Source organism: Oculina patagonica, chromosome 1 (assembly GCF_052425735.1).
Source record: "Oculina patagonica isolate OP01 chromosome 1, crgOcupat, whole genome shotgun sequence".
NCBI lineage: Eukaryota > Metazoa > Cnidaria > Anthozoa > Scleractinia > Oculinidae > Oculina > Oculina patagonica.
In genome coordinates, this window is record NC_135758.1 from 6,818,172 (window position 1) to 6,840,586 (window position 22,415).

General features: G+C 37.5%; 4 protein-coding genes across 7 annotated transcripts; 2 read left to right on the plus strand and 2 right to left on the minus strand.

The window, feature by feature from the left end:
- Positions 1 to 2,905: 2,905 nt before the first annotated feature.
- Positions 2,906 to 3,980, plus strand: LOC144644635 (pyroglutamylated RF-amide peptide receptor-like). Its single transcript, XM_078504170.1, has one exon. It carries the CDS (start codon positions 2,906 to 2,908, stop codon positions 3,950 to 3,952), a length of 1,047 nt encoding a protein of 348 aa, XP_078360296.1. The 3' UTR covers positions 3,953 to 3,980.
- A 1,387-nt stretch (positions 3,981 to 5,367) lies between these two features.
- LOC144653595 (galanin receptor type 1-like) lies at positions 5,368 to 6,764 on the minus strand. The gene has a single exon (XM_078513637.1). It carries the CDS (start codon positions 6,629 to 6,631, stop codon positions 5,417 to 5,419), a length of 1,215 nt encoding a protein of 404 aa, XP_078369763.1. The 5' UTR covers positions 6,632 to 6,764; the 3' UTR covers positions 5,368 to 5,416.
- Positions 6,765 to 8,732: 1,968 nt separating this feature from the next.
- On the minus strand, positions 8,733 to 16,697 carry LOC144653606 (neuropeptide Y receptor type 6-like). Of its 4 annotated transcripts, none has more exons than XM_078513661.1 (2): positions 16,551 to 16,685; positions 8,733 to 10,370 (listed from the first exon to the last, which is right to left on the minus strand). In XM_078513661.1, the coding sequence occupies exon 2, from the start codon at positions 10,215 to 10,217 to the stop codon at positions 9,297 to 9,299; it is 921 nt and encodes a 306-aa protein (XP_078369787.1). In that variant the 5' UTR covers positions 10,218 to 10,370; positions 16,551 to 16,685; the 3' UTR covers positions 8,733 to 9,296. The 4 variants fall into 4 exon arrangements, 3 of the variants coding, with proteins under 3 accessions (XP_078369787.1, XP_078369781.1, XP_078369774.1); XM_078513655.1 differs by lacking the exon at positions 16,551 to 16,685 and adding an exon at positions 12,656 to 12,852; XM_078513648.1 differs by lacking the exon at positions 16,551 to 16,685 and adding an exon at positions 11,951 to 12,136.
- Positions 16,698 to 19,753: 3,056 nt separating this feature from the next.
- Positions 19,754 to 22,357, plus strand: LOC144653634 (galanin receptor type 1-like). The gene has a single exon (XM_078513688.1). The coding sequence runs from the start codon at positions 20,114 to 20,116 to the stop codon at positions 21,461 to 21,463; it is 1,350 nt and encodes a 449-aa protein (XP_078369814.1). The 5' UTR covers positions 19,754 to 20,113; the 3' UTR covers positions 21,464 to 22,357.
- Positions 22,358 to 22,415: the final 58 nt, after the last annotated feature.

A 22,415-nucleotide genomic window follows, 5' to 3' on the forward strand; every position in this document is an offset into this window, starting at 1 on the left:
TTGTTGTTACTTGCTGTCCAAACTTTATACTAAGAGCACTCCCTCTTTTTCTCGTAGTCTCTCTATACATCATCCAATCTTGCACCTCGGGTGATTTTGACAATTTCATGTCTCCGAATCGAATTTCCATGCCTCAGTTTAAGCTGCGACATTTCACAGATAAAAAAAATCGAGAAATTGAAACACGTATGAGGACCAATACGAGTGATGAAACATTTTTGATTTAGACCACGTTACCCTGATTGTTCTAGGCCCGAAAACGCACAAGATTAGGGCAAATCAGTGACGATCTTTTATGTCTGACATCTGCTTTTTAGTGTTTGCGCAAAAGCTCTTTTATCTTACATGGTCAATTGAGGTATTCTGACACCTAAACATAAATAGTTTCGGATTTAATTTGTAACTTCATGTCATGAAAATAAAGCGGGGTTAGTTTTTAAGGAAAAATGATATATAATTTCATTAAACTAATTAATCTAAATATGTTAGTAAAATTGTATTTGCTTTTTACTGTTCCATGTCTAAGCAATTTCTTTGAAAAATGTTATTATATATTATAATTTACAAATAACTTAACTTCATATCAGCCTTCTGATGTGGGAAATTGTAAAGCGTTTTCTTTTACTGTTTTATTTGTTGACTGCATACAGCTAATTGCGTTCTGGTTTTTAATTACAAACCACCGGTAAAAACGGTAAAAGAATCTTCTTTATTTCCAGTTTCGTTTAGTTTTTCATCAACTGGGCCATGAATTCGAGAGAACGAAGATATCGATCCTTACCACAAAACTTTGTTTCCGCCTGTCACAGGATGTAATTTCATCCCTTACAATAAGAGTAAAGTCATGATAAAGTGGCATTGTAATAGCAAAAAATCTAAAAAAGAACAAATGGTGTTAGAATACGACAGCTTTAAGCAAACAGCAACTATCGGCCGCAGAAAATAAAAATTCCAGCCACGTACCTATTTTATTTGTAGAGCTGTTTTGATTATTTTCTCCGTGGATAAATAATGACACAAGGATTTTTTTTAAACGTTCGCTGGAAGGTGAAGGAGGAATTAGGTTGGCCTTCTTTGAAGCAGTGGTTGTACCTCGACATTTATTAGATCAATTCAAGGTATAATTAAAATGTTCCTATTTATTCATACTACGTATAAAATAATGGATTTGCACTTATTATTCCTTCCAGTGTAATAGGTAGAATATTTCAGGACTAAATGAGGCTATGTCACATTATTCTAGTTAATTTTATTTAAACTAAACTTCAATTTGACAGAGCAAAATTCTTTTATTGGCAAAATCATGGCCACATAACAAACAAGGATGATTTTCGAGCATTGTAAATGACACTGTCATACAAATTGAGATAAACTTGAAAATTCGGGCCGAAGTCACGAGTTTTGCCTATCCATGCCCCCTTGTGGCCTTTCTGTGTTTCTTTTGAGTTCTTCTAGTATTAGTGTTGAATTTATCCAAACCATGATGTTCTAACACTTCGAGTCACAGAATACCCAATATAAATTTTTGTCTGCTGGTTTTCACTGGTATTCCATCTACTCTTTTTTATTTTGAGTTCAAATTTTGTAGCCTTTCCGGCAGGTGTGATCAGGATTTTAGCAATAAATACTGTTTTCGTTAGTTGCTAGAATATTATTTGTAGAAGAAAGGTGAATGTCATATTGTGTATATTAAATATTTTGTTATGTCCAGAAGAACTAACATTTATTATAAAAATCTGTAACTTAATCCTTTTCTTTCACTTTTGAACCTTAGATAAATACCATTACTTGTGACCATTCAATTTGACCACCTTTGAGTCATACATTCTTATGGCACTGTTTGTCAAGCTGTACAGGCTGTTTTAAGCTATGGTTCTAACTTTTGAGTCTGTGGACAAATTCCTGATGTGTGACCAATCAAATGAATGTAACTGAAAAAACCTTTTTCGAATATACCGGTGTGGCCGACCAGTTCTTGCTAATGAAGGCGCCCTCAGTACCAGCTACATTCTATAGGATTTCTGGAATCGTTTATGTAACAAATAAAGATGACCTATGAATGCGAAGTCCAGGCTGGAGAACTGGTTAATTGGTCAGAAGACTAGACTGCACTTAAATACGGATTACAATTATAATCCTTAAAATTACCTTTCGCTCCGATCTCAGTTAGAGCGTTCAATTGTAAAATAGAAAAACAGTCCGAAAATTCCAAACTAATCTGCAACAGTTCAGTATCTTTCAACTGAAGAAGTTGTTACACCAACGTCGCCAGAGTTTTATCCAGATTGCAGACGAAAGTCAACATAATAAACAATACTACATAAAAAGAATTATTTTGTTAGTCAGATTTGTCCTGTCAAATCAGTCAATGCATAAATACTATTCACTGTTGTGATGGATTTGTGGGAACATATCGGGGGGAAATGGGCCATTTCAGATTCAAAACCACCGGACTGGTCGGCCAGAGTTAATTTATTATAATGATGAAAAATAACTTTTTCCCCGTCTAATCATAAAATAATGAATAAATAGTAATAATAAATTATAAGAACGCATTTCCAAAAATGTCTTTGGCGCTTTTCTATTTTGAGAATAAATCATACGCACATACCATCTAATATCAAAATTAACTTAACTAAGCTAACAAGGCAAGTTTTTAGTTTTGAAATGTACTATTGATTTAACGTTTATAATTGCAAGCGGTATCTCATAGTTTTGTTAATTTATCTTTCACACAGGAAAACGCCTTGAACATTACCTTATGCGTGAAGAGAGTCTCAGAACCAAGAAGTAACAAACGTCTAGTGCCATTTTTTGTAAATACTTCTTAGATTTTTCTTACAACCGTACTCGAGAAAGAATCTAAGAAGAGGGACCACAGCCAACTAAAAGCAGATCTGTTAAAATGAACTCTAGCTCTGGTGCATTTTGGTCGAAGTCTCGTAATACATCTGCTCGTCAAGTCGAGCTGACAATAAACATCATTACCTTTGTTGTATCTGTAATTGGAAATGCATTTGTTATGGCTGTTGTGAGGCGGAAGGTGAACAAATCCATTCATGATGTCTTCATTGTAAACTTGTCTATATCCGATGTGTTGTTTGTAACTGTGGAGTTGTTACGCAGTCTTTCACTCGTGTTGCATCCTCCTCCGCTGCTCTACTGCACTGCGATACGAAACCTCCCCACAATGGCGTTTTTCTTGAGCATTTTTACCATCGCTTCCATGGCCATTTTACGATGTCGCACCTTGTGTCATCCCTTTAAGCCAAAACTGCGAAGAAAAACAGGCTATGTTTGGATTTGTCTTCTCTGGCTGTTGTCAGTCCTTGTTAGGTTACCACCGATGGTGATTGCCAGGGTTACCGCCAAATACAAATGCAGGGGAAAATGGGCATCACAGACTCACAAAGACGCTTACATCATTGGTTTACTGCTGTTGAAGTGCGTATTACCGCTGGTCATCATAACGTGTGCGTACGTTAAAATTGGGATTTATCTAGCTCAGAATAAACTTCCACAAACTTGTTTAGACGAAACACAAGCAGTAAACTTTCGAGTTGTAGCAAGGAAAGAAAACGTCCAAGTTGTAAAGGTGCTGGCCGCAATTGTTTTGCTGTTTGGCTTGTGCACTTCTCCGCATCAAATCGCGTGGATGATGATCCAGTTTGGTAAGAAAAAAGAAAGGGAAATAGCAAGGGTAATTTTTAAATTTTCTTCAAGTTTGATGAACATTCACGCCTGCGCGAATCCTTTTATATACGGAATAATGTCAAAGCAGTTTAGACAAGATTATATGAAGATTCTTGCCTGTTTACTAGACTGTCCGATATTGCGTCGATGCTTTGGGAAGAATCGTCCTACCAAGGAACGAAAACGTCAAAAGAACAGGTTCAGAGGAAATGATGGAAGGTTGGAAGACAACGCTTTTACAGATGAGATAAACATGTAGCAGATATCAGATCTAGACGGAGTGCACATGTAACTCGGCCATTTTGCGAAATAAAATTTTCCAAAGCGTTTGCTCTCGTTATAATGAAATGAAACTGTACGCATTCATAACATTAATTACGATATTCTATTCAGTCCGGAGTTATTACGTTTATGCTGCCCTCCTTATCTCGCAACATTAATAATATTTGTTGTTTTGCCGAATCTACACTTGCAGGGGCGTAGCCAGCTTTTTGAGGGTTTTTGGGCCGGCCCACCCCTTTTTTGGGGGGGGGGGTGGGGGGGCCGCCGGGGGGGGGTCGGTTTACGCTAGTTCTTTTTTTTTTTTTTTTTTTTTTTTTTTTTTTTTTTTTTTTTTTTTTTTTTTTTTTTTTTTTTTTTTTTTTTTTTTTTTTTTTTTTAATTGTCTCCAATTTTTGGCCCGGCCCCCGGGCGTGGTGCCCCCCCCCACTTGTGTTTTGAAACTCAAGAAAATACATAGTAATCGTACATGCATTAGCGGATTTTGATTTGTTTGATTATTGTGAGTGTCAGGAAAAAGCATAGATAAAGAAATAAAAAAAAAATTGGAATATTTATTTTGGAGTATGCTAACAAATAAAATTTTATCCGGCTGTCCTTTAGAAAATTAAGACCTTATCTTTTTCTATTGTTTTACTGAGTTGTAGCATATGCGTGACAGATTTCTGTAGTGACATATGCGTGGCATTTCTTTTTATTTTGGGGACCTCAGATCAAGTACTAAATTGCGTTCCAAAATAATTTGGGCTGTAAAGGGTTAAGAAAAAGGAATGATTTTTGTACAGAATCGTGCTTTCTGTGGTGGTGCTGTTAATGTGTCTGTGTGGCTTAAAGTACTCTCAGAAATATGCAGCAAAATTGAATTCTGAGGACACTAAATTTCAAATTTTCTTGATGAAGCAAGGAAGCTGCAGGAAGCTGTATCCTTCAAACTTGGTGAATAAAAGCTTTTGCCTTGTATCTTAACTTTACAATTCATAAATTGTCCAGAATTCAATTTTTGTAAAAGATATTTGCCATCGGATTCCCAAACAAACACTGTAATTTCTGCCCGCTTTTTGCCTACTCGTCAAGATGGCTTCGAAAACCGTGATAAGGCCTATTATGTTTCTCACTATCATTTCTTTGAATACTATTTTTATACTCTTACATTTCGATAAATTACATTTTTTAAGACAAATAAATGTTATCACTTTGTGTACATAAAAAATGGCCGACATACGTTCTTTTTTTTTTATTTGGCAGGCAGACCATGGTGATACAATACAACGCTCGTGTACAATTATTGCAAGTATTTAAAGCAAACTAAGAAGCAATGTTGACATAAGTACTTGTTATAGGGCTGGGGGTGTTTTTTTTATTTTTTTCTAGTCCGCCTTGTTTAGCCTGGGTTTCCTAAATTAAAAAGGTGATTAAAATATAACTTTATTGAAGCACATCAAAGTTATACAGCCGTCTCTTTCCTCTCTCTGTATATGGTTTTAGAATGAACTCGAAAATATGTTGTTTCTGCGGTTTCAACTGGCACTTTCTCTGCGACGTCCTGTGTATTGCCTGATAATAAGTAGTTTAATTTAAGGTTTTGCAGATGTGCCATTGATATTCTTGCTCTTTTCAAAATTTTGCCAGTTTCCTCTCGATTCTTTTTACATTGTAAGGGTCTACATTGAATCAACGAATTAAACCAGCGCACATATCGAGCCAACCTGGAGCGAAAATGTTTTGTGAGAGTTCCATACGCAATGGGGTTCACGCAGCTATGAAAGATTGTTAATATCGACGCGTATCGCCGGACCGCTCGTGCAATAAGGACTTGGTCTTCGTCTCCAAACAACATCACTATTGTTGTTAAGCGCAAGGGCAGCATACAAAGCACAAATAACACCACAATCACAGTTAGAGTTTTAACTACCTTGATATTTTCACGCCTGGCGGTGCATGTCTTTATTTGTCCGTTCTCATCCAAGTCAAATCTTGGAGCAGGTGACCGCGCTAAGTCTTTAGCAATGCGAAAATAAGCATATGAAATGATAAATAACGGTATTGCAAACCGTGCGGTGAATAATCCAAGGGTGTATATTTTTTTAATGCTTGGATTCGGCCACTGCTGAATACAACGGTTTGCATACGATGTAGACACCAGGATTTTTGGCACAACTAGCCCCATGGATAGAATCCATACCAAAACCAACCAACCCACAATCGAACGTTGCGATATAGTTCCGTGTCTGAATGGGTTTGTGATAACATAGCAGCGATGAACCGCCATGACAGTTAGGGTAAAGATACTTGCTCCCAAAGCCACTGTGATCAGAGACGCAATAAACTTGCAGTAGAAAGCAGAAGGGCGAAATTTCACCAAGAAGATATAGATTTGAAAAGGAAGATATATTGTTATAAGCAGTAGATCACATATTGCAAGATTAAGGATGAACAACTCATGCGGTCGCCACGTTCGAGTTTTCTTTCGTCCGATAATGATCAAAACAGTAAGATTTCCTGTAAAACCAAGAACCAGTGTTAAAATATAAAAACCAAAGGTCGTCTTCAACCATAAAATGGTGTTCTTGTGTTGAACAAGTAGTGAAATTCTGCTTCCTGTCTCAGATGTACTGTTGTTTATGATGTCCTGTATTGTCGCAGATGTGCTGTAATTCATTATGATCCGAACTGACTCTTGCAGATATAGTGCTATTCAGGAAGGTCAGTAAAAACCGCAATGTCACTGTCAAAATATGTTGTCAGTGCTAGCAATTTTTTGAAAATAGGAAATTCTAAAAGTCGAGCGTTAATTTCGCTGGCCACCCAAGGAACGCTTTGGTTTTGTTGCATAAAATCCTAAAACTAATGAAATTCTCACGGCATGACATATTTCAGAACCACAGGAAACTCTTTGCTAGCAACCAATGACATTTCATGAATTTGAAAAAACGACAAGCTGCAGAAATAAGGGTCTTGCACAATTAAGTTGCAAATAAGGCGGATAATGAAGGGAGGAAATACTAGCCACAATAATCAATTTGAAGAAGCGTCACGAAAGAAAACAAAAAAACAAATGATCAATGACTAACGATTTTTTAGGTCTCTTGTGTTTTGCCCGGCTCAATTTAACTACAGGGACAAAGTTAGCTGGCGTTAGCATACGGTCCTGTCAAGCTCTTCTGTTCTTTTAATTGAATTTTATTAATTTTTTTTTGTAAAAGTAAAAACGAATATATTAATCTATATTAGTTATACTTAGTTTGTTTTTTTCTTAAACATTTTTCAGTTTTGGCTTTACAAGAAAGCTCTTTTTTGTTTTTAAGAGAAGTAATATTTGTATAAAAGCAACTAATTAGAGGGTTAGATGGTATTAACAATTATAATTGATAGCTAGGAATTGGTTAATTAATTTACTGCTAGTTGAGAAACGACAAGTTTTTTTTAACTGTTAGTTAAGATCAAGCCTGGGAAAGCTGACCTACTTCTGGCTGTCGTTTCTCTCCGCCGAAAAGTAAGAGAGAAACAACAGCCGGAAACACGTCTGCTTTCGCAGGCTAGATGAGATCTAAAACTAGAAGATTTACTGAAAGAAATGGGTTGAATTTAAACTGACAGCTAAGAAATCGCCGAAGTTTTTCTAATAACTGAGATTCAAACACCCCAATCTAGACACTCTAAGGATCTTATTAACAATTCTAACCACGTCACTATAAAATGCAAAAACACAAATCAGGAAGAAAAAAAAAACTGTGTAGAGCATGTATGATATGACATAGAGCACTTGAGTGCCCTGCATCCTGACAGATTTCGTGAACATATACGATCAGTGAAAAAGAGCGAAGACCTCACTGTCGCGAAAAATTCCTCTTCCCCTGGCCACAGCTAGTGTTAACGACATGTGATTTTCAACAACAAGACCCTGCATCCAAAAGGCGCATCTATCGACTTTCCTTTTTCTGTGACAGTCAGCGCTTATGTTGAAGATGCATTTAATTATTTTAGGGCGCGTTCGTTTGAGAACATTCTGGGAAAGGGATGTATTCCGGAATATATTCCGGTTATTCTGCTCCTGGAAGCAAAATAGCCGGAATGGAAATCCAAGTATCCGGAATAGGAAGAGCAGCCAAACGAACGCTAGCTTGCATCATGTCCAATGGGCCATTTTCGATATATTAATATTCTTACTTGGCTCCGAGGCTTGGGAGAGAAAAACAAAAGGAATGATTTATTCATCAATCAACCTCGACGTGATATCTTTTGTTTTATTCCCCCAAGCCTCGGAGCCAAGTTAGAATTATAATATATCGGAAATGGCCTATTATTCTTATTTCGAATTGATCCCAAACGAACGCGCTCTTAATGAACAAGCGCGTACTGTCGGTTCACGGCATTTTTAACGCTCATGAAGGAATTGGTCATAATAATGTAGCTGTGTTTAAGTAATTATCTTGTCTATTGTTACATTAATTGTTTTGAGTACCACGTTAATATCTCCCACAATTATGCTTGGCCTTTCAGTTTTCCCGATAAGAGAGGAAATCAGCAAGGGGTCACAATTACCATAAGACACAAATGTCGGGTTTTTGTTGATAGAGACTGCATGTGTTTCCATAACGAATAAATAAATAAAGTACCTTAATATTTATTTTTTAACACGGTAGTATTCCTACAAAGCTTGCGGGGCAGTGTATTCTCGATCGACCCTGATAAACCTGAATTAGGTTACTCTGATTTCAAATCAGAATCAAATCAAACAAGTCATGAATCATTGGTTTCCATTTTTTTGATTTTAGCATTTATTTCCATATCATTTTTAACAATCAGCTCCTTTTATAAATTAACTATAAATTAGATTTCATTTAAGGTAATTAAAATAATTACTTTGCATGCATGCCGTATTTGCTTGGACAAGCGTTCAAAGGACTTTTCAAATTTTACATTTTCTCTTCTAAAGTTCCAAGATTAAATTAGGCTTTATTTAATACATTTTAAACTAGTGGCAATACTCCCTTCTCTTACTTCATAGATTCATTTGTCTGTTTTTAAGGGCGTGTGGATGGGTGGGTGAGTCTTTATTTCCCGTTTCATGATTCTAAAGGGGCTTATTAAAGGTGGGGGGAGGGGGGGGGGTTCTTGATCGAGGAAAAAGGGAGGTTAGATTTAACCTTTTTCTGAACGACAAGAACGGTACTTAACTAGCTGATGATGACAGTGATTAGCTGTAAAGATCTGTGCCAAATTAACCGCTGATGTGCTGTAACCAAAATTGTAAACCTATCGCTTTTTACTCACATCATAAACAAAATTTACAAACAAAATGTGTAAAAAACTCAATATGTGTTTCAACATGCTTTGTGGCAACAGAAAACGGACCTTACATATCTTATGTATTCACGACGAAAATACTTTGTTATAGTTCCATAAACTATGGGATTCACACAGGCGTGCAAATATGCCGCGATATCAGCCACTCTTAATAACACCATTCCGACTTCCCTATGTTTTTCAGCTCCAAAATCTGCAATTAGCCACGCGACCTGAATTGGCAACATACAGAGGGCGAATAATATTACTATCATCCCCATCATCTTGATAATTTGAAAGTCTTCTTTTCGTCTCACTTCTAAGGCAAAGCGGTCCTGCGCGTTGGAGTCGTGTCGCTTCTTGGCTTTCCTTATTTCAATTCCTATCAGTATATAAGCGCCGGCGATGGTTGTCAGCGGTAGAGCATACTGCAGTGTAAACAGGACAGCGGTGTACACGCGACTCTGGTGTGATGCCCAGTTTTCTTTACAACCCCCGTTCTCTGCGGTTTCCGCCACGATGATGAGCGGAAGTAGAAGCAGAAATCCGATGATCCAAATAACTGTGATCCACATGATGACGTACCTGTGACGCATTTCCGGTTTTAAAGAGTTGATGATAACACGACATCGGTAGACCGCCATAAACGTCAAAGTAAAGACACTGACGTTAAATGTGGCAGTCATAAGAGGGGCGATTAACTTGCAGAAAACCAATGGAAAGTCAATCCCGCCCAGGAGAAAAGCGTTAACTGGTAATGACAGCAACATGAGCGTCAAGTCAGACATTGACAAGTTAGAAATAAGAATGTCATTTACTGACTTTCGCTTTTTCGTCCACAAGACAAGAAGAACAAGAACGTTTCCGATTACTCCAAGGAGGACTGTTAACACGTATAAACCCAGCTTTATGTGTATTTCTGTCTGAGTGACTGTGGAAAAGTTTGTAGGGTTCCCCATTGATGTGGAAGATCAATATGTTGAGCTTCAGAAGTTGTCGTCAGGAGGTGGGATATTCAATCAATGGAAGTTCTCTTTTTTATAATTACTTGTGCTCCTTGGCGCTGTTGTAGGGCAAGTCCTTGCCTTGCAAACAGGTGAATAACGTAGACCCTGAGTAAAATAAAAGAGACAATTGTTACGGTCACCAAGTACGCGGTGTATGTAGTCGAAGGGAAATGATTCGCCTTGGTCTGCTGCTACTAACGTAATTGTACATTTGAACAGAAAAGCGTTCAACCCATTTTTCAAATACTATGTTGTATTTACGAATTTGCCGAGTAATGTTTGTCAGAATTGCTGAAATTAAACGCGTTGTTCCTCATAGCAAATTGTATTATGATTCCCTAATTTTGAAATTGAAGATGTACAATCTTTTGCATAGGAAGATCTCAGTGAGATGTTCATTTTAAAGGGGTTTGTAATTAAGCGCGTAGTTGGAATGACGCCAGCTTATGGACAAACTGACAAAACTACTTGGAGGGGGGACCTTCCATGAACTGACATCTCGAACAGGGAAGTAGCAATATAGATGTCATGATGCTACGAAAACCGGAAGACCTTCCGGTGGATATGAGCCTCTATGGCTCGAGGGCAGGCTTTACTCTTACCAGATTTCATTGGCATATTCACTATGGAGAATTCTATGATTGATAATATTTTTTAAAGACAAATTGAAACAGGAGATCGACATTTAACTTTGTGATTGCAAGGAATGTTTTGACTACTAATGTAATGAAAGTAATTAAAAAATACGATATAAATAAAAAGCTTGAATATTAATCAGCAAGCGTCGAGGAAGATTAAAATAAAGCAAAAAGAAAATCCTTTACGTTTTCCTTTTTTTTAGGGTAAGGCAGAACTAAAAAATCCGTCTTTACCATATATGATTAGATGTTGAGTTGGGAGTTGAATTGTTAATGACACCTCACTGATAAAAAAGACCGATTCACTGCTGATTTAATTTGAATGTTGCGTTAAAAAAGAAAAGCTGTATAAACTCTTTGTTTCGAGAGCAAGATCCTTACCTGAAAAGTTATTAGAAGGCCTAAATACTTCGCTAAATTGGAAGTGAACCAAAATTTTTATGACTGTTGACATAAGCTCCCAAAATGAACTACAGAAGACAAACATTATTCCAAGAAATAACAAAAGGACACTTCCAAATTAGCATTCGAAAAGGAATACTCGCATTTCCTATTTTCAAGCTGAGATGGAAACATAGTTCTGAAATACTAATTCATGTAATTTCGGTCTTTTCCGCAATTATCAGGTTTCAAGCCTGGAAAAACGTTTGAGCGATACGCATTCTAACTGATTTGAAATTTAGTAGCATTAAAACAAAAAGGCACAAAAGCTCACATTTCTAATGAAATACAAACAAAGTCCTACATAGAAAAATCGACAAAATTTTCCTTGCTCTGACGCAAAAACTTGTGTAATAAAGTAAAAAAAATTAAAAGCTTCGAGAAGAAGAAACATTTTCCCCTTGTATCCGCCCTTTGATAATACCTCGTTTGAACTGCGCTGGTTTGCTATTTATTGTTGGACAAAATATGCCACCACCCTGCTACTGGTATAGTTTGTTCAGCTTCATTGAATTTAAAATTAAAAAGCAAAAATATCAAAACGCCGAGAGCCAACATTGCGCGACATTTGTTTAAAATAAAATTTTAGAGTTTTATATACAGTACCTTTAAACTTGTCTAGTTTTCGTGGTCGCCTTGTGGCTTAGAGACTTGGTCAATTGTTGCACTTAGGTGAAATGAAGTAAAATATTCTTTATACGAATTAAAAGCAAATAAAAAACCTACGCATTTTAGATGACAGTTCTTAGCTCGACCAACTACCGCGAGCGAAGAGTAATTGAGACATTTGCAGAGTCAACACAAGATTTTCCCAATTTAATATGTGTCGCCTAATAATGACAGTGTCCATAAATTGCCTAAGTTATCATGTTTTTTGTTTTGGTCGCGCGGACAAGAGTATAAAAATATTGTCTTTAAAGTAAAAAAAAAAATGGTTTATTGAAAAGAATCTTAGTATTGAAAATTTTTGATTTGTACCGATTGCAAACATGATGGCGGGTCTGCGGATGTGATAGTTAAATAGTGCCGTCGGCAAATTAGGGACCTATTGTGCCGCTGAAAGCATAACGAAAGGAAACGATTCGATAACTTCACTGTTAATCGTTTTATCTTCCACTTTTATTTCAAAGGGGAGGAAAATGTCTTCGATAGAAAACCGTTGGAGCAAGGGGATTTTGCCAGTTTCAATAAATAAACACGTTATTAGGTACGAAGAGGATAATTCGATGTAAATAAGAAAAAAATAAATACTACAATGAATTTAGCATTAAATGAAAAATTACCAGAATGTAATTGTCACTTGCTACAAACCTTGCAAGCTAACAGTTCCATGCACGAAATGAGTAAGACCATGTTTCAAAAAGCTGCCATGTTAGCCGTGTCATGTTTTATACTTTTTAAAACGTTGATTCAAACCGTGCTTTTGTAAAATATTAAAATGAAAAATCGCGTGCACGTAGGAAAGACTGTTTTGTCTCCGGAAATCCCGGAAAGTCTCTCTAAATGTAGTTCTTTTTATATTCGTGTAGCCTCAGGGATGTGAAAGTAAAAGTGCTTATCTTGGTTTCAACAGAAAGTGTTTCAGCGAAGAAAGACTTGCGTTATTAAGCGAGAATTGTTCGATACGATACGTGCACGTTAATTTACGTGACATTCAAGAAGTTTCGATTTTCGTGATTTGTCCGCGATGTTTTTAGAATAGCACGTTATTGTGGCGCCAAAGGAGTTTATTTTTTGATAAGATTACAGTTTTTTTTATAAACGGACATAAATCATTTCTCAAATTGAATGTGTTCGCGTCTGTGCCTTTATCCAATAAGCTAAGTAAATGTCTGATATGGTACCGGTTCTAGTAGATAATAAAAGGAAAGATCTAGGAGCTAAAATTGATCAGATAACAAAACATTATAACAAATGTTCTGTAATTATCTTAATTCGGAAGACGAAGTTTACAAAACAAGAAGATCAAAACAAACAAACAGAAAACTTACTTCCGTGTTAAAACAAAAAAATAAAATTGTGACATAAACGTAAACCAAATCAGATAAAATCGAATATTCACTTTGTAGAAAGCAAACTGATCAAGAAGTTGATTTTAAACGCTCGACAATTGTTTCTTTTTCATAATTTGCGATAACACATTTACGGATAAACTATAATGTACTTAACATAGTTGTGGTTTAAAATGGCGACTCATAACAATGGCATGCTTTTTGCGGTGAACAGATCACGTCAAAAAGCATTTGTTTACAATCTATTTTGAGGAAAATGGGGAAAGTTTTAAGTACGTACATATGCACTCACGAACTAATAAAATACGTACAAATATCGTGTGTAAACAAATAGAAAATATCGCCAAAATTGAATTTAAGATGCAAATTATATTTTGTACATTTCTCTGACGGTACAGGCACCGAGGTTAACATTTACAATTATAGACTCATCTTTTTAGCATGAGGAGGCTGCCTAATGAGGTATAGAGGGAAAAAATGTCGTCGAGTGGAGCAAACCAGCGTGGTCTGTGAGAACGAGTTCGTTTTTCTGATTTTATTTTTTCGGATCGCTCCGCGCGCCGTCTTTTTTTCGCCCTTTACCCCACTAGGGAGCCTGTTCGCAGGCTGCGTTGATTTGTGCTATTACTTTATTATTATGCTAGCTGAAAACAAAGTTGTTACGCAAAAAGTCGCTTACTCTAAAAACTCTTAATGTTATATTCAACTGTAATGATCGTTTTATGGTTAAGCCCTTACCTTCTGCTCAAACGTTTGCGTGACGGGCCCAAGTCTGCGTAGGAGGTTTAAATAATTCACGAAAAAAAGGCCGAAAATGCTTCTCTGATGTTTAAAATCTGCAGATCCCCTCAAAGCACTATAAATAGTTACAAACAAAGGTAATTCCAGTTCTCTGCATTAATTTAAGATAGTATTGAAAGCTTTTTTCCATGAGATAACTAAAAATATCAAATTAAATCATAGTTTCGATATTTTTAATCGGAATGTTAAAAAGAAAACGTCCTTAAAAAAGATTAACCGCTGAAAGAAGAGCTCCAGTTAACTTCATTTCAGATCGATTTAAAAACATTTAAAACAATGAATGAATGTTTTTTTTATATATCAACATTTTTTTCTCGTTTTTGGTCATTTTACTTTTTTTGAATAACGTAAGGATACCAATCATTCAGAGTCAATAGTCGATTCCCTCTATAGCGCGCACCCGCAGGGAATCACGGTAGTTGTATTCATCAAACCCTGCGCGAGACTCAGCAACGTGCATCTTTGCTAAGTCTCGCGCACGGTTTGATAAATACAACTACCGTGATTCCCTGCAGGCGCGCGATATAGAGGGAGTCGGCTATTGCCAATCTCTTGTTTTTCAAGTACAAATACAAACTTCAACTAAACCTTAGCAGTGATCTGAGAGAGTTGTGCTATTTCCTCGCATTATTAACGTAGTTTAAACCCCCATGTAAATTCGTAAGTAGAGCTTTTTCCCATATGAACAATTTTTTTAATTATCAGATTAATTGCAATTGGTGCTCACGCGATAGTCAAGATTGAGTGCGATTGGTATATAGAAACAGGCTAACAATCGACAGCGGTTTTAGACAACTGTATTGATGTATTTAGCAATTTTCCAAGTATACACGCGCATAGTATAGTTTTGCCGACTTTTTCCCATCTTTGTAATGCTTTAAGGGCATATGTTATTTTTAGTTCGTTCGTTCGTTTGTTCGTTCGTTCCGGTTCGTTCGTTCGTTCGTTCGTTCAGATCGTTCGTTTGTTCGTTCGTTCCGGTTCGTTCGTTCGTTCGTTCGTTCGTTCGTTCGTTCGTTCGTTCAGATCGTTCGTTCGTTCGTTCGTTCGTTCGTTCGTTCGTTCGTTCGTTCGTTCGTTCGTTCGTTCGTTCGTTCGTTCGTTCGTTCGTTCGTTCAGATCGTTCGTTTGTTCGTTCGTTCCGGTTCGTTCGTTCGTTCGTTCGTTCGTTCGTTCGTTCGTTCGTTCGTTCGTTCGTTCGTTCGTTCAGATCGTTCGTTTGTTCGTTCGTTCCGGTTCGTTCGTCCGTTCGTTCGTTCGTTCGTTCGTTCAGATCGTTCGTTTGTTCGTTCGTTCGTTCGTTCGTTCGTTCGTTCGTTCGTTCGTTCGTTCGTTCGTTCGTTCGTTCGTTCATCGTTCGTTCGTTCGTCGTTCGTTCGTTCGTTCGTCGTTCGTTCGTTCGTTCGTTCGTTAGTAAAGTTTGTGGGTCAACTACTGATGTGGAACACCTAGGGAAAAAATGAAATAAATAAATTCTAGAGATACGACCTTTACTTGTAAATTATATTTAATTTATTTGCTCAGGCCAAAAACTTCTGTGCTTTTGACGACCTGAAACGGGATCAAATCACTGCACAGTCTGCGCGTGCATGTTCAATATCGCAATATGTTTTTGGTCAATGTATTCAAGATCATCCATGTCTTGAATTTCATCTTCTCCTTAACTCGGCACGACTGAGGCGATCAATTTTAACTCAGTCAACCCCCCCCGGAAAGACAGCCGGAGAAAAATCTGAGACCTGCACACCTCATAAAGATCGGCCCGAACCCCGGAAACAAACCTTGCACGCCTAAACAGCTAGAACGGCGCCACTTTAACTGGCGACTAGGAAACACGCAAGTAGAAATACCCCATCAGAAGCACAAATTTTCATAAAATAATGTGGAAACATTTAGAAGGTAAAAACAAAAAAGCACAAGGCTGCAAAGCTGTAAAGCCTAGTATTTTTGTAAAATACAGCATGGATATATAACCCTCAATCGGTATTTTTAAATGTTTCGCACGGCATCAGGATCACTTAGAGAGGATTATACGCCGTATGCAACTAGCAATAACAAAAAAGAAAATTTTGTATATTAAAGCTTCTTACATGTTATACAGAGTAATGTTTAAATTTTATACTTGTAATCTCAGCTTATAGACAAAGCGAAGTTTAACTGAAAGCCCAAACAGACAAGTAAATTTGGTACTTGTTTTGCATTAGCGTTTATAAATGGCGTCCAGTCAGCCAGATTTAACTTATTGGTTATTCTTTTTTCTTCGCTAGATTTGAAGATAAAGAAAGAACTAAAGAAACGGCTATTATCAAGAGGCAAGATGCAATTCCTTCTGATTTATCTTAAACATTGAACATTTGCTACGTGGGCATTAAAATAATTGCGATTACACTTACCGTCGGTTGCCTAATATTGATATTATACAGCACCTCAGTTCTGAAGCCCCAGTTCATGGATCCTTCACGGACAGAGATTTAAAGATTGCAGTTTGTTTATGTCCATGGAGGACATCAACTGGCTTCCTACTGTAATTAATATGCAGATAATAAAAACCTGTTTGTACTTAAGAAACCAGTAGTTTTTGCTATGTAAATCTGAGTTTTTCCGGTAAAATGTGAATGATATCATCTCGGCAAAGAACAAAAAGATGCACTTGTCAGTCTAGCAAAGTTCATATTACTAGCATTATTATTGCGAATCTCCTGAGAATACAATCATTTCTCAGGCCCCTACTCCTGTATTACTGTGTCTAGTTTATTTTGAACAAAAAGCGATTCTGAAAAGTAGAGGAAATTGCTTTTTTTCCCGTGACGTGTTGACTTATAAAAGCACTCGTCAACGCTCAAGGAAGACCGTCAACCAATGTCCTTTATGCGCTTTTGTTTTTATCACACGAAAATGTATCCCCCAAATTAGGAGAAAAATGAAACTATTTTCGAATTAAGAAGCAACTGGGTTTTAAAAGCAAGAAGCACGCAATTTCATAAAAATGTCTCTTCAAAGATCCGTAATTTTCCGGTGGCCCTTTCAAGATGTGCTAGCCTACAATAAATCACCTCACTAGATTTTATCTTTGGTCTCCATTTCTAGTTGTATTGCATGAAATTATATGGAATATTCCATTGGCACAACTCCAAGCTTTTAGTAGAATTGAAGCCGTTTACAAAATCTTCACAAACCCTAACTCTAACTCTCCCTTTTGTGTGAGAATGTGTGAAAGGCAGATGAAAGGTTAGGAAATAGAACAATACACTGGGGAACTCATGCCGTAAGAGAAACTTCCATGCGTGGTATACGGAACTAGTTGCAATTGCGAGTTTTCTTTACTATAGTGTGCACATGCTCACCATGTAATGTAAATTAAATTTTAGTTAAGGTAAAGGATTTACTGGATGTACACAGTCGAAGCTTTTATAACCAAATTTTAAAATTTTATTATGCCAGGCACGACTATAATAAAATCCTCGTAATGACAAAGTACACATGTCCATCCTTCGAGGTTTACTGACATTGAAAATGCAAATCGTTTTTAAGTTTGCTAATTAAAAAAATGGAAAGTTTAAAAAAGGTGGTTTCATAACAAATTTCTTCCGTAGTAAGTTTTCTGCTTAATGAGAAAACAAAAATATTTAGTAATAGTACGTTTGTTTGTTGATTTAATTACACTTCTGCACAGAGGTTACAAACAGAACAAACGAGGTAACAGTAACTTTGTTGAACATTCTTTTTCAACTGAGTACAAATTTACCCCGAGAAAAACGATTATTTTAACAAAAAGAAACGAGATAGCTTCAACATTGGCTTCACAATTTTTCAATAGATAAAAAGGAAACAGTATTTTTTTCCGGTGATTAATCAACGTAATCATCAAACACTGTAGTTACTATGTTACTAATTGAACTATGTATTTCAAACACGAAAAAAAGGTTTTGAATAAAAATAAATTGCAATCTTGTTTTTTAGTCAAGGATAACTTACTGAACGCTTCATGTGTTTTGATTCCCCTATTTTCCGTCTTTAACATTTTGTTAAATAGTTGTAGTAAATTAAGAAACCTTCAGCAATCAGAGTTTCCATTTTAAGGATGGGTGAAAGTTTTCTCTGACTTTTTTCTGCTGTCATTTTTGTAAAAATAATGAAAGTAAATTTCTACCCTAATTCAAATTATGACACATTTAATAAACTCCAATTTTCTGCACGACAGTACTCTATTTAAAGAGGAACTATTAATTTACCTATATTTTCTTCGGTCCCCGGTAATTTAAGTATATGCCAGTCTTCACTAATAGTATTTAAAAATACATCCGGCAAAATGTAAAGAGTCTTTGAAGTTGTGGAAAGTAAGTCAGATTCTTGCAATGCAGATTTCTCTACTAATAAAACCATAAAACTAGGACATTTAGTTATTATCAATTATCCCATATCCCATCATTAGCTACCCAGTGCAACTAACTACAAAATTTTGCTTTTTTGACGAAAAAGGGACATATGATGGAATCACATGCATTGTTGAACAAATTATTCCATTGTTACGAAAAAAAATAGGTATCTTGATAATTTCAATAATTGCTTAGAAAGTGCAAAACACCTTTAAGTTATCCGGTGAGAAACGACGTAAACGAAAAGCACCCTTCGTTCTCAGTTTTGTTTTTTCCATATATAATTCATTAAGTTAAAATTCTACCATGCGAAGGATAGCTTTTCATGTGCCAATTATCTAAAAGAAGAAAGTCATTAATTTAGAAACATTCTACAAGTTGAGTAACCTATCCGGCATGAGAGGAGGGATTTTGGGGGCGTGCGTGAGCGGGAGGAAAATGGGGGAAGACATTGTTGTACTGTATCCACTTAAGACGTTCTAAGAAAAGTGTGGTGGAGGCAAGAGATTTCTGGCCTGCTCGGGAGGAAGGGGGGAGAGGCCGGAGGGAGGGGACACCACCAACGTGAGGGAGTAGGTGAGTGTGGGAGCCACAGAGGGAGGGGAGAATGGGGGACTCGCGGCCCCGAGCGGGGGTGAGGGGCGCAGACGTGAGGCGGGGAGTGACGAGAGGGCCACCGCAGGACCGACGGGGGGGGACATGGAGGGCCGAAGCCTGAACCAGCGAGCGACGGAAGAACCACGACCGACCCGCAGAGAAGACTGGCACGGGACGAGAGGGAGAGCGAAGGAGGGACGACCCTCGCCCGGAACGACAGAGTATGTAGACTGTAGCGTACGGTCCGAGATCCAGCGGGGCGACAGTCGCCAGTCCGGGACAAAGCCAAGTGACAGAACGGCACGCGACACAAAGATGGGGAAGAAGGAACACAGCTACACGAGGAAGGCGTGAAATATCGAAGCAGACCCGCGTGCGCACTAGCCCAATCGACGCATGCGCACGCAAAATGCCCTCCTGCTTCCGGCATGGCTAACGTAGTTTCGACATATTTACTTCTTTAGAAACCTGGCAAAATTTTCTTACTTAAAAAACAACTTGCATTTGTTGTCAATTAACTACACTGTCATCGCTTCTTCCGACACAAAAACGTATGACTAATTTTCATCTGTCATATATCAACAGTGCAATGTTAATCGCGCCCACGGTAATTTTTGTGCAAACTGAAGTTCCTAAAAGCAGTGAAACTGGTTTGGGTTTCAAACACCTATTTTGATTCATAGCTTACTTTTTGAGTATGCGAGGATTCAGTTTTCCTTCTTAAAAGTTGACTTAAGGTGACTTACGATATAAGTGCTGTTGATTGTATATGGTTTATCAGATCTCGGTTCCTTCCTTATTTAAAGTGGCTTACTTCCAACCATTCTTAACTATATGTGCCTATAAGAAAAAATCCTTGAGTTGAGAACAGAGGTATTCGTGGGCTTTGTTGCTGCCACCCGCAGCCGTTGATAACTGCATACTTACAAGCAGCAAGGGAGACCAGAAGTAATACAAAACGTTTTCAGAGGAATAACAGCAAAATGTCGCGAATGGCTTGCTTAGAGCAGTCATCCAAGGTGATGGACAAATCTGTTGACAACTCTTCCAGAAACAATCAGACTGAAGAAGGAACTACAAGTTTCAGCGAAGCTGAGCGTAACTTTAAGATTGTGTTCTACTGCTGTCTGTTCATTCTTGGTTCCTTGGGAAACCTCATGGTAATTGTAGTTGTAAAAGGAAAACGTAAACGAACTATAAATGATTATTTCATTTTAAACTTGGCGGTCTCAGACTTGACATTCGTGTGGTTTTCTATTCCTTTCTACACATATGAGCTTTTCCAGACATTCTACAAGAACGTATTTTACTGTAAAATAATTTGGCCTATGATGTCAGTTACTCTTTCTGTCAGCGTTTTCACCTTAAAATCTATGGCAATTGAACGGTGTCGAGGAATCATAAATCCATTACAACCGAGAGTCAAGCTGAAAGCCACCTTGGTTTGGATTCTATTTATATGGATCTGCGCTTTCGTCACGATGATTCCGCTGATAGTCGTAGCGCGGCCGGATAGTGTGCTGTGCTATGAAAAATGGCCGAAGACGCAATACCGGAAAGCCTATACCGCAGTGTTATTCGCACTTCAATATGCCAGCCCCTTGCTTGTCATCGCCATAGCATATTTTCGAATCGCCATTTGTCTCATTACATCTCGGCTACCAATGCTTACTTCACAAAACTCTCGCGGACAAGTTATCAGACATAAGACAAGAAGTGAAAATGTTCAGATCATAAGAACATTAGCTGTTATTGTGATTCTCTTTATGGCCTGTATGTTACCCAATCAAATCGCTTGGATGCTGTTTGATTTTGGTGGCGATTCACACAAAGAGCTTTCCCGCGCATTTTGGACCGGCGCGGAAGCGCTAATATATCTTCACGCATGCGTGAATCCTATTGTATACGGATCTTTAACTCGTCAGTTTCGTCGAGGATATCTTCTATATTTCCGGTACGTATTCTGCTGCAGAAAAACCAGCATAAACTACTCTACCGGAACTTCGGAAAACCTTGCTAGTGCAAGAAAATCTCGATCAAAGCGAAGTGCAGTGGTACTTCATGGTTCTCTTAAGTTCAGGAGTTTAAGTGAAAAAAGTAGAACTACGCGCCTTGAAATGCAGTCTTCACCAGTTATGTCTACAAGTGGAGAGAGTAATCAGTTTGGAAGCCCTTCGCCTGGCGCCTCCCCTATCCCAGGATCAACCAGTGTGGAGATGCTGTTAAGAACATTCAAAAGACAAGAAACGAAAACACTTTTGAACTTGTCTTTCACTAACTCAGGTTTGGACGTTTCTGATGACGAACAAAGTGTTCAAGACACAAAACTGTAATTTACACATATGGCTCTAGGCGATTCGAACTTTGACCAAGCGAAAGTCGTTACACGATACCCGTTGCCTAACTTTTTCGTGTCTAGTGTCATATAAGGATAATCAACCGAAACTATAGGTCACAGAAAGTAACTTTCGCATGATTTTTCTTGGTGGGTAGTTGCATTTGTAGGACCTCATTTAAAGCTGATTTCCAGTCCGTACTGCGAAGTCTCGGGGTTTGTTTCCATTTTTGTTTTGAATTCGTTGATACTTTACACTTCGGTAATAGCACACATGACATTCTTTAGTCCGCCATTACGAATTTGTTTCGCCCAGGAATGCTCGATGAGCTGAAAAGTCGGTTTGGAATAGCGTCGAGGACCTTTTACTCGTTATTATTGTTTTGCAAGGATATCTGGTGCTAATAATGAAGAAAAAGGTAAGTTTGTACCGGAATTTTGTATTTTTGCTAGTAAACATTCCTTTGTGTGAGATTGCGCAGTATAGACTGGAAATCATCTTTTAGTGGAGACAAGTCAAACTTATTCTTGTTGATTTTAACTAAAATAAAATTGTTTCTAATATGAGAAAATTGGCAAATTGACATTTTGATTGTAGCCTGTGTCCCGCTCCGCTCAATGTTTTTTAATGGAGCGGGAGGGTTAACGTTGTACATAGGCTATTTGATTGTAAATAAAATATTACCTGTTACATGCATCTTAAGTTTTTCGTTGCTGTGTATCAGGGAAATGATATACAATGATGAAACAACGACGTTGCAAGGGTTTACACTTAATTGACCTTAATTGATCAAAATTTGCTAGGCGTGCACGTGGTCAGCGTTGCAATTGCTTCAGTCCGCTCGAAATCTAGACACCAAAACGATTCTGCAAACGAAAAAGCATAATATAGGACCAAACCTGGGAGCGGGAGACTTTTTTAATAGCTCAAAAGCAAAACAAGGGAAAAA

Coding starts and splice junctions, on each gene's coding strand:
- LOC144653595 (XM_078513637.1), bottom strand. CDS start 6,631: ATGAATTACAGCACATCTGCGACAATACAGGACATCATAAACAACAGT.
- LOC144653606 (XM_078513661.1), bottom strand. CDS start 10,217: ATGGGGAACCCTACAAACTTTTCCACAGTCACTCAGACAGAAATACAC.
- LOC144644635 (XM_078504170.1), top strand. CDS start 2,906: ATGAACTCTAGCTCTGGTGCATTTTGGTCGAAGTCTCGTAATACATCT.
- LOC144653634 (XM_078513688.1), top strand. CDS start 20,114: ATGTCGCGAATGGCTTGCTTAGAGCAGTCATCCAAGGTGATGGACAAA.